Source organism: Ambystoma mexicanum, chromosome 9, assembly GCF_040938575.1.
Source record: "Ambystoma mexicanum isolate Mex_15411 chromosome 9, UKY_AmexF1_1, whole genome shotgun sequence".
Taxonomy (NCBI): domain Eukaryota; kingdom Metazoa; phylum Chordata; class Amphibia; order Caudata; family Ambystomatidae; genus Ambystoma; species Ambystoma mexicanum.
In genome coordinates this window covers 1,087,205,647-1,087,217,716 of record NC_090931.1, presented here as the reverse complement: position 1 = coordinate 1,087,217,716, position 12,070 = coordinate 1,087,205,647, and the positions used below count along the sequence as shown (strand labels likewise).

Here is a 12,070-nt window from a genome sequence, read left to right as displayed (position 1 = left end):
TATAGGGACTATTTTTTCACTCGGGCGTGGCCAGGGAAGGATACATACTTAGTTGGGGAAGGATACATACCTGGGACTTCTTTGGAGGCTATTTAAGCCACACCCAGACAGCAGCTCATGCTTCGCGTTGTTCTGCTTCCTGCAGCTTAACGCTCACCGTGTCTGCTCCTGCTCCTGGACTACAGCCACGCCCGTCTTGAACCTGGAAGACCTGCAAGGAAGGAAGAGAAGAGAAAGGTGAAAACCAAGGATTATTTCAAGCTTCTTACCTGCATCCGGAATCTTCTCGCCAGCATCCCTGAAGGAAGACTTCAATTTAAAAGCATCGCGTTGCTCGCTGCAGCGCCACGCTTCACTCACCTGTCCTGTCCTCGAGACATCTCCCGGCTCCATCGCGGCTGACAGCATCGGACGCCACATCTCTGCACCTAGGGGAGAGAGGAGGAAACAAAAGGTGAGCAGAAGGACACACAGAAGGAAAGCCTGATTAAAAGCCATAATACTTAGCGGCTTTTCTTCCACATTTCGGGTCGCCCCGTTGGCAGGTACCGTACCCCGGCCCCTATGGGGAAAGGACTAGAGACATTTCAGACGAATGATAAGGACATCTAGATGGATCGTCCTCATTACTACTCACCTCGGCAGGTTAACCCCTCGACGCATCGCCTTCATTCTGCACCTGAAATAAAGGACAGATCATAGGTGAGAAAGACAGCATAAAGGGGGCCTCACTTGAACTTTGAACTTTCATACTTACGGCGCATCGCTCAGGAAAGTCAAGTGGATTTTGCCAGCGTCATTCTGAAAACCAGTGAAGTAACTGGACGAACGCGCGCCCCTGCACCAGAAGGAGGATGGAGAGTTCAACCTTCCAAACCATAAGGTGAGCTTAAACCGGGTTTGGAGGAATAGAGAGGAACGGAGGGGGGAAGGGGGGAGCTAGCACACCATTCTGCAGACTGTTAATCCCCTTTCTCATCTGCAGAAGGATATTCCTACGGGCCAAGGAAGCACGATTTGGAGGTCCTGTCCAATCCGGGTCCTGCGCATCACGCTAGAAGAGGCCGCAGTAATCCAGACTAGATCAGCGCCCCCGTGGGAACCAGGTGGGCGTTACAAGGAACAAGGCCGAAAAACCTGTTCTGTGGTATGGTATCCACTCAGAAACCTCTACAAGTACATTTTTCCCCTGTAACTTATCAGAGGAAAAATGTAATTTGCATATTAGTTTGGACATGCCCACAAGTATATCCAACCAAAATGAGAGGATAAGTGAGCTTTCGGAATGCTGCTGCCATCTTGATCAAAGAACTATGCCTAAAATTTAATGCATTGGCAATGTAGATTCACTTTAATGTGGTATGGTACTCAATACAAACAAGCTAACATTTGGGTTTCGGCCAAAATGACCGAATCCAGATGACCTACCCAACCAAAAGTCTGAAAGAAGGTACCCATCAAATATTCAACCTCGTTTTGGACTTTTGGTTGGGTAGATCATCTGGATTCGGAGCTGTCCCGCAGTCCAAAAAAAAAAAATACACCTCTGCAGCTGACCATACAAGAAAAAAAAAAAGGCTGCGGGTTGCTGGGGTGTCCCCCGCAACACCCCGCTCACTATACTCTAGAGTAGGTTGCGGAGGACACCCCTGCAGCTGATCCGAAGAAATAAAAAATAAAAAAGGGAATGGCCCTGCGGCACTGGTTCTCGATCACAGAAGTGAAAAGGAAATGCTGTTGCAGGGACCAGTGAGACGGAATTGAAGGTAAGTAAGGGAGCGGGGGTAGGGTGGTGGCGCGGTGGGTAGAGGTGTGGGTGGGGGGGTTTTCTAGGGTTTGGGGACTTCAGGAATGTTCAGGGGAGAAACGACCAAAGATTATTTTGAACAAATAATCTTCGGTCGTTTCTCCCTCGAACATTTAATCTGCGGTAAAACAACCCCAAATCAACATTTGTACAATTAACATGTCTGCTACAAGATATAATCAACTGTTCCTATTTCCTGGAGATGAGATGAGGCGGGCCTGCATTTTGTGCTTTGCCTCCCAATCTGACATGATGACCTTGCGGTATAACTTTGAGTCTCGTAAAACGTATTATGTGTTTTCGTGTTTTGTCCATTCCTGGAATTCATCAACTTACTTTTGTTTTTTTCACTGATTGATCCTTTTGTATAGTGATATAGCTTTCATATTTGTCTGCACACAGGTGGAAAATGGACGACATACCGTGCCATGGCAGAAGATACCATCGATGCTGTTATCAAAGCCCATAAACTGAAAGCAGGACCTTGTAAAACAGTGGGGCTTTTCTTAGAAGGAGGGAAAGACTGGACGCCTACGCTTTACATCCGACTTGTCCAAGATTATGGACTTGAGAGTGAGGTAGATAAATTATATAGGTTTTCCTCTTAACTATAGTTATTATTGTAATGTTAACTCCTAATACATTAACATTTGTTTCATTTCAAATGGCTTCACTTTTTGTGCACCTGTAGATTTCCCCAATTAAGTATGTCTAGTTTCAATACTCATAGTGTTTTCAGTGATTAAACTTGTGCAATATTTCAACTGTATCACTTTACACATAGATACCTTCTGTACAAAATGTATTTCAGTCCACACTGCTTCCTTTTGCATATTAAATGGACTTATTATGTACATATAATAGCTTATCTCATGAATCATTCATCGGTCCACATCAAATATCATTTGTGCCATTAATTACATTGATTTACCTCTGGATCACAGTTCACATTTCTATTTTGGTCTGTGGTTAACTGCCCAGTTGTTTATTGTTAGCCAACTGTTAATTTTACTTTTACCCCTATCCCAATCCCCTCCGCCCATTTAACCACTTACCCCCTTTATATTTCAATGTGTTTTTTCAAAGTAATTTTGGCATCAGAAATTAACTCTAAAAAAAAATGTTTCACCAAATCAACATGATACTGTTAATCTTATTCTAGAGTGTATTTTTTTTACCTAGCTGTCAGTTCCCCATTGTTACATTGGGCTTGTGAGACTGATGGCTCGTTTCTCAACAAGGTGGTAATTACCGAAACAGTCGCATAAAGGCTTTCCGACATTTTTGGTAATTAACACCTATTGGAATGTGCATTTTAGAAAAGGTGCACAGAAAGCACCACTTTTGGAACCTGTGCACCAGCTGCTAGGATTGGCTGGGAAACAACCTAGCAACCAGCATTTTCGGAAAATGCTTATTTGCATGGCTATCCTGGTGGCACTCCTCCACAATAGCGACGGGCTGAAATTGCTGCAGATATACGGTCCCTCTTTGTTGCCGGTCTGCATCGCTGTTGTGGAGGAGTGACCCCGGAGGATTGCATTGGTAACTTGAGACTTATAAGGTATATATACTATATATTCAATTAAAAAACTTTGTTAAAGGGACGTAATGGTTACAAGTAAAACGAAAAACCCCTGAAATTCGCCAGTTATGGTAAGCTGAGGAACCATAACTCGCGCCACCACCGTGCACTGCTAAGAATAACACCCATGACATCAAAGATGACATCACAAATATGATTGATGACATCACTGATGACATCACATGTGCATTTAATTTTCATAGGAAGTCCCTACAAGGGGTTGTGAATGTAATGTTGGCAAAAAAGTGTCAGGGTTCATCTGGAGATGTGTGATGAACTACATACTTGATTATGCAATGTATTGCTCCAAAGAACATTCCATTGCAGTCTTGTTTCTAGAACAGGAACCTACTCCTACAGAAACATAGGCATTGGCTGCAGCATACACCATAGAGATGTAATATTTCTAATTTACCCATGTTGGATAGTAAAACGGTGAATGCTTCTGTGTCACACTTTTGCATACTGTGAAACATATACTAAGTAGGTAATAATGCATCACTTACTACATACTTATACTACTACACACAAAACATTATGAGACCACAATGTATACAAATATGGGGCTCATACAGGGAGAGTAAAGTAAGTAAACAAGAGGCAGTATCATGAGCCACTGTGTATAACCAACATGATTATCTTTACGCATAGAAAGGATTGCTGTGTTTCAGGCCTGCTTATTTCCCCATGTATTTTCATCATAAGATGCAATTGAATTCTAAGGAAAGTACTGTAAGAACATGTGAGAATAGCATTGTCTACAAATGTAATACCTTTTGAATTTTAAGTTTTCGACTGTCAGTGAATAAACTCACCTAGCCTATACATGTCAGTGAACAAAAAAAGAAGGGGCTAGACATGTGATGTCATCAGTGATGTCATCAATCATATTTGTGATGTCATCTTTGATGTCATGGGTGTTATTCTTAGCAGTGCACAGTGGTGGCGCGCATTATGGTTGCTTAGCTCACCATAACTAGTGAATTTCAGGGGTTTTTCGGTTTTACTTGTAACCATAACGTCCCTTTAATAAAGTTTTTTAATTGAATTTCATAGGTTTTTCATGAGTCCAACTTAACCATAACGTCCCCTTAACAAAGTTTTTTCATTGAATTTCATAGGTTTTTATTAGTGCAACTTAACCATAAAATCCCCTTAACAAAATTTTTTGTTGAATTTCATAGGTTCTTATGAGTCCAACTTAACCATAACGTCCCCTTAACAAAGTTTTTTCATTGAATTTCATAGGTTTTTATGGGTTTTTATTAGTGCAACTTAACCATAACGTCTACGAACATCTTACTTCATTGCGGACTTTCCGGAAAGTGCCACATGACCATATGCTGGCGTGCGGCATGATGACGTGTCCGACAACCCGTCCACACTTCACGATAAGATCCGTGCTTCGCGGACAGTTCGGAACTGCATTTTCTACTGATCTAGGAACTTTCAACTTCAAAATTTCCCTTGCACAGCTCCAACACCTATTCATACTCATTCATTTACAATCTAGTACACAGTACATACTTTTAGCAAAACTGCTATTTATCTTAAAATGGAACCGGCTAATACCATCCCTCCTCCCCAAGAGACACCACCACTGCTGTAATCAAGGAGCATGAGAAACACTGCCCCCTACCTTAGAAATAACTCACGCGCAACATTTTCCCCTGTCCACCTGCCCCTCCATATTAGTGTTTGGTGCCTCTTCCCTCATTTCCCTCTCCACCTTTCGTTCTAAGCTCTCCTGCCCAACCAAAAAAAATGCATCCAAAAACAATAAAAGGAATGTTCCTTTAGGAACCACCTTTCACAGTAAAAAAATAGAACTAAAAAAAAACGTATAGACTCCATCTACTTTATATTTCTCAGTAAAGTACATAGACTCAATAAGATTTTCCAACATTTCCATTTGCATTTTGTGTTGTGCTAATGGTGATATTGTGGCGTTTATCCCCCGTCCCAGGGATGGAACGGTGGATACCGACCTGGCAGCCCAAGTTAATCAGCCCAAGCAAAGCGAGGTTGGATAATGAGGTCTCCGGACCATTATCCTCCCATTCCAGCCCCTGTAATGGGGGATGAAGGCCATTAGCACCCTAAGTTCCCAAAGTGGGAACCCAGGGTGCTAAAAAAAGGAAAAATCCTTTTCCAAGATGGCCACAATGGAAAGGGAAGGCAGGGCTCCGTACAGGCTTTCCATGGCAGCCTGCAGAAGGCGAAAAGAGAACCCTATGACCATATTACCACAAGCACATTTTTCTTCCCTTTCAAACCTATCCCAATTTCGAATAACTTTACCACAATGCCAGTCCCAGGTGGACATGGCCACTTTAACGCCATGTGTTGTCCCTCGTGGTTATGGCCAGTAGCCTGATTGTCCGGATCATGACCTTATTCCATGACCTGGACAATCTGGCCACTGCCCATGGCCACAGGCTACACCTCAGTCACCAAAGGTAAATCACTATTTTTTGCACCTACACTATGACACTTGTCAAAAAACAAAATCCATTCAGACTTTACGAAAACATTTATATCTAGATCTATAATCTTTTTGCAAACCTTTGTGTAGATTTGTCAAATGGCACCACATTTATAAGCCTTTACAATATTTTGGGACCCCCTCTAATTTTGCCCTCTCTTGACAAAATCCCACCAAACTTCGCAAAAACATTTATATCTAGATCTATTATCAGTTTGCCAAAATAAGTGTCGATTCGTCAAATTGCACCTCATTTATGAGCCTTTACATTATTTTAAGACCCCCCCCTCTAATTTTGCCTCCTCTTGACAGAATCCCACCAAACTTTGCAAACACATTCGGAATCAGGACGGGAATTCATGCGGTATCATTGAGTGGTGCTAAAGTTATATGCCATCCAAAAACTGCCCCCAAACATCTGATGTGTCCCCAAACTTCTCAGGACCGTTCGTGAACATCCGAACTGTTCGCGGACTTTCGCAGCAAAAACCACCCCTTTTTGTTGCTTCTTCCAGCCATATTCCATCCCATCCCCATCACCCGTCACCTCCCAGAGATTATTTGATAAATTTGACAAGTGCAATGTTGTGTTTTTTAATCTGTTTTTACCGCAATGTCTGCGGACACTGGCCAATGTCTGCGAATCCAAGATGGCGAGCGTTTCCAGAAATCTGACACACCCAATGCTTCACGCCAGCCAATCAGCGAACACGTTGTGTGTTTGCGGACACGACGCAAGTCTATTAGCCAATCGGTGTCCTGTCCGCGGAGCGAACAGGGAAGTGTGTCCGCTGAGCGAACATAGATATCACAATTTTGTTTGCCTTACGTTTTGGTCGTTTAAAAGAAAACTACTGGGCAGATTTACACAAAATTAACAAAAGCACGCTTTCGGGATCAAACTGCCGCTCCTACCGCAAATTTGGTGAACATCCGTCCAGCGGTTTGGGGTGTAGGCATGAGCAATGTTTTTTCCCATTATGTCTATAGGAAAAAAATAAATTTTGGGACCCTCCTATAACTTTGGTCCCCCCTTGACCAAACCTCACCAACTTTGCAAAAAAAATTCAGAGTGGGCCATATACTTTTTTTGCAAAGTTTGGTGAAAATTCATCCAGGGGGAGCTAAATTATAAGCCGCCCAAAAAGTGCTCTTCCTATGGGTTTAGCAAATTAACCATAACTACATGGCCGCTACCGCTGGCCATGTAATATATATATATATATATATATATTTTAATGTACCAAGGAAACATATTATGTTAAGAGGCAGTACTGGTGTCATGTGTCATGGTATTACTGTAGCATTGTCAGACATGTTAGTTTATTTCATTGTTTCATTGTTTCTTTGTTAGAGTTGGAAACGATTTTTTCTCAGCCCATGACAAATAGGCTATTTGACATCTCAAGTTGCCGAATGGGAGCAGTTCATGAAGCTTTGCCATTGCTATGCATTCTATTATGTTCACTCTCGCATTTATACATGTGGAAAAACAACACCAAATTTGTGACGGAAAGTGTGCACACCATGAACATCAGGACAGAACCAATGTGGTGGGCTTTTCTGTAGTGAACCTTTTTTTGTTTAAATTGTTTGCACTTCTTAAATTATACCATCAATAGACAAACAGGTGTTAGGACGAGGGTGACAACTTCACCACAGTAGAGCTGGGGCATTACTGGTGACCCCCTTCACTATTGAAATGATTGCTATTAGGCAATACAGAAATTAAGGATGCAGGTAATCTTCACCCCACTGACTGCCCATGGCCATGCTAATCCCTCTGGCCATTCTGTTCCCGGATTACCATGCAATTTAACGAAAATGCTGCTGAGACTGCAATCCGCCTGTTTTCTCTGAGAACAGGCGGATTACAGGTGCCCAGGCCCACTTCAGAACAAGCGTGGTGCCTGGGCGTCATGAAAAGGTGCAGTGAATCATGCTGATTAGCATGATCACTGCTCCATGATGAGAATCAGGGCCTGAAGGTTCATTCCCTCACTTCTGGTTTGAGATGTATATTTTCCCTAATCTGGTTTACCTGATTTTTTTTCGCTGTTAATTCCTTATCATCAGGACTGATATGCTAATGATACTTCGGAGAGTTGGTAAGTTTTTCTGGGAAAGGGTGGCCCAAGAGGATCTAACACAGCTACCTGTGTAAGCTCCACTAGTTGGAAACAGCTTTTGTTTGAATTTAGTGGGATACAACTTGCGGTACTCTTGGTGTGTCCCTGCTATGAACCCCTGTGTAAATCCATTTATGAGTCCAATAGCCAGAAGTTGTTCCTACAAGAGAGCGAGTGGGTTACGGATTTTGTCATATATCATCATGACTTTTTGTCTGCCTCGGACAGCGAAGGCTGAATGCCTTAATCAGTGATGACCTATTTACGAATGGTGTCTAGATTCAATGTCTTGTGTTGAAGCAGTGACATCCAGGGGGGACTGGGAGGGAGAGGGGAATTGAGGAGGCAGTGTGCCTCCTTAAGCTAATGCTGATATTTCAGTTTCATTTTATTTCCGCCCCATTTATGACTTTTTCATAGTTAGAGTTGTGTAAGAACTGGGATGGAAGTACCATTGATAGTAATAGCAGAGAAGGTCGAAGGCAGCTTGCTGAAGCAAAAAGGAGAGCCCACAATGAGAAGCTTGGTCTTATCATCATTCATACCAAGGTTGTGAGTGGCCATCTAGTTTTGGATGGTGACGTAGATCCTGTTGATGAGGATGGTGTCCTCAGTGCGATTGCCTGTGATGGGGATTTGTGTGTTGTCTGCAAAGTTGGTGTAGGTGATGTCAAGAGAGTCCAGGATGTCAAAGAGTGGCTTAGTGTAAGTGTTGTAGAGGGTGGACGACAGGCAAGAGTCTTGAGGGACACCCAGGGGAACTGTGCTGGGCTCTGTTGCCAAGTTTCCAATACAGATTCTAGAAGTGCGATCTCCAAGGAAGGATTGCCTGCATTGGCCTGGACCTCTATCCTCCGCTACGTTCCTCAAACAGCGTCCCGCAAATGGCTATGCGGCAGCTCCAGCCTCTGCTACCTCCTGCTGCTGCTGCTTCTTGCACTGCTTTCTACTGACCTGCAACTGACAGGCCTTTAGGTTTAGTGACTCTATGCCCCTCTTGCTCGTCTCAGAACTAAGAGCATTCTGGGACTTGAAGTCCATAATGTTCTTAGTTGTTGTAGGATCATTTATTCAGCTCAGTTTAAATGGTTTATAGGATATATTTTTAAAGGAAGGTTTTAAAGGAGGTAATGGTTTTCTGTTAGGTTTATCCACACCCAATGTAAAATCATGCCCATTAAAAATAGTTGCATTATCTCCCTGTTCCCTATATACATCATGTTCATATTTACAAAAAGGGATCTCCCACTTCTCACCTTGAGTATATCCAGGAGGGGAGGCTCTATTTTGGCAACATGCCATCAAATACTCAGGAATTAGGAGACCCTCATCCTCAGACGAGCACAAATACTGAGTCTCTCCTGACGGAGTCACCACATTCATGTAACATCCTTCTCCCATATGATCATTCCCCCTGACACCACCCCCAGAGTTAGGATCAGGTAGTGTCTGCCTTCCCTTGGCCACATGGGAGGAGACTTTGTTTGTTTGTTTGTTTTATTATTTGTATTGCGCACCAGACCCGTGGGTATCAGGGCGCATTGCATAAGACAACTTTCAGCTTAGTTACACATCAGGGTAATACATTACATATGAATTATTCAGGACAAAAGCAATGTACAAGGTGTGGAGACAGAGAGATAGAGTGGGAGCAACGTAACATAGGCAAAGATATTGGCATATACAATGGACGGTCAAAGATATAACTAATGATATTTAAGATCACAGGCAGGAAGACACTCTAACTTATTTACATAGAAGAAGAGAGGTTAGTTTATGGTGTCATGGAGGAGGCCTTACTTGTCAGCGTCTTTGAGGCATCTTATAAGGTTCTGGTGGAAAGTTAGGTAGGGCTGATCTGCTCTTAATGGGAGGGGTAAGGAGGTTTAGGTTGGGACTCTCTAGTGACTCTGCAGGATACATCACACTGCTCTGGGACACTATGGGGTACGTTTGCAGTACCCCTGCCTTACGAGTTCTAATGAGTCTTCAGGCACAGCATAAAAACAGAGCTTTTGACTAAGCTAAACTGGGGGGATGGGAAATAAAGTCCAAACCCATAAAAGCTATAAAATGTGCAGGGGCTACCACCTCAGGTAAAAAGTGACCTCTTTACCTAATACAATTTTTCTCTTTAAACACAGCAGTAGTGTTCCAAGGGTGAGCTACAGGGAAGGGAAGGGATATGTAACAATGTTACTTGGCTCACTCAGGGGTACCTACAAAGCGGTGTCAAAAGAGGGAACTGGGGCCTCCCCAACCTAGCAGATGATCGGCCTGGGGTAGCATGGATTGAATACCTTGGTACCCACTCTTAGTCCATGTCCCTGGCAGATAACAGTCACATTGCCAGCACAGACACTACTTCCCCTTTAAGGGAATTGAGGAACAGCTGACCTGCAGAACTTTCAGACTCTGCTCCCCATGCATGTGTCCAGGAATCCATGAACAGAGCGAAAGAGAGACTCAGCAGTAAGTCAGCCACAAGACTTCCACTCTGATACGGGTAAGAACAGAGAGGCTAAGGGAGTCTACTCCGGTGGTCAGATTCCGTGAATCGCAACTAGAGAGAGGACCACCTGTGAGCAGAGACTTGCCAAACCCAAGTCCCTCATCAGAAGTGGACACAATCATCATGAATGGCGCCCATCAGCCAATCCCTACACCAGCTGCATAAAGAAACCCGCCCAAATTCACAGAGAGAGGCTGGAAGGCAGGGCCCAGGGTGTGTAGGCAGAGTGAAGACCACCCAAGGGGAGGGACAAGCCAATACAAAGTCCCACATCAGGAGTGTAAGCTTTCCCCAGCCTAGCTAATACATCTGTGTCTCGTTTCACCAGAGAGAGGCTGGAAATCAGGTCTACATCCCTATAAATAAAGCCCACAACCTGAGAGGGGCTGATTGGGTGGATGGAGTGGATGCCGGTTTAGTTTGGAGAGGGATGGAAGAGAAGCAAGAGACTGAGCAAGACCCATGAGACTGGAGGAAAGGTCCAGCAGGCCAGACAATAGTGCAACTTGAGAGCTGGCGGAGAGATCTGGGGTACCAGACCAAGGAGTCGAGAGAGCAAGAGGCAAGGAGTGGCAGGCTTTTAGCAAAAGGAGGTATAATTATTGAGAAATATTGTGATGCTCTGTGGGGCGTAGAAGGTACTCCTGCAGCCTTAACGTCTTCCTGTTCTTCTGTATCTCATTCGCTCTGACTGTCTCACGTTGGTGGCGGGAACAGTGTTCTTTTCCATCCAAGCTGGACCTCTGCTGCTCATTCTTTTCCTCTTCCCTCCTTCTCTTAATTTGAATTTCATGTGCTCTCTCTCTTTCCTGACTCCGCTCATTCTCCTGGTAATCTACCTCCCCCATACGCTCTCAGGTCCTTTTACAATAACTTTGATTCTCTCCTATCCTCATTCTCTTCTTTCTTTCTTCTTTTATCGTCCTTGGCCGTTTTAACAGCCATCTCCCTATGTTCAACCGTTCTTCATGCCCTCTGATCTTCTCAGCTAGTTCCTATAATCTTAATCATCCCCCCCCCCCCGCGGCTACCAACACCAAAGGCGGGAAGCTTGATCTTGTTTTCATTTCTGCTGACTGCCCTGTAATTGACTCCATTAAACTACATGTTCTTCCGGCAACCAACCATTTCTCACTTACCCTCTCCTTCCTTCCACCTCCCCCCTCTCCTACCCTTGGCGCTCTCCACAGCCTCTTTCCTTTGTCGTGATATACAGAATTTAGACCACTCTGCGCTATTTATTCACATCTTTCTAACCTTACTGAAGTTTCTGCTTTGAATCCTTTTTATATGTAACTTATTATTGTTTTCCAAAAAAGCATAACAAACAAACAAACAAGTGGTAGCGCTTGGTATAACAGCTTTGGTAGTACAGACATTAGATTAAATTGGTGGCTTGACATCTCAGTGTAAGACCCAGGACAAGGCCCAAGTGTAATACCATACATATATCATAGTGATCGCCAACCCACCACCCCCAAACTTTCTGAAGTGTATTGGGACACCCACAGGCGGTATATACTCACCTCTCAAAGGACCTCCATCTGTCCAT

The 12,070-nt window shown here is 43.7% G+C and overlaps 1 protein-coding gene across 11 annotated transcripts in view; it reads left to right on the top strand.

Annotated features, from left to right (window-relative positions):
- GPD2 (glycerol-3-phosphate dehydrogenase 2) overlaps positions 1-12,070 on the top strand; it is a 2,458,594-nt gene that overhangs the window by 1,921,844 nt on the left and 524,680 nt on the right. For all 11 annotated transcript variants that reach the window (XM_069616409.1, XM_069616412.1, XM_069616410.1 and 8 more), the window contains one exon: positions 2,210-2,385. In XM_069616409.1, the coding sequence (XP_069472510.1) occupies positions 2,210-2,385 (176 nt within the window). The remainder of the gene's footprint in view (positions 1-2,209; positions 2,386-12,070) is intronic.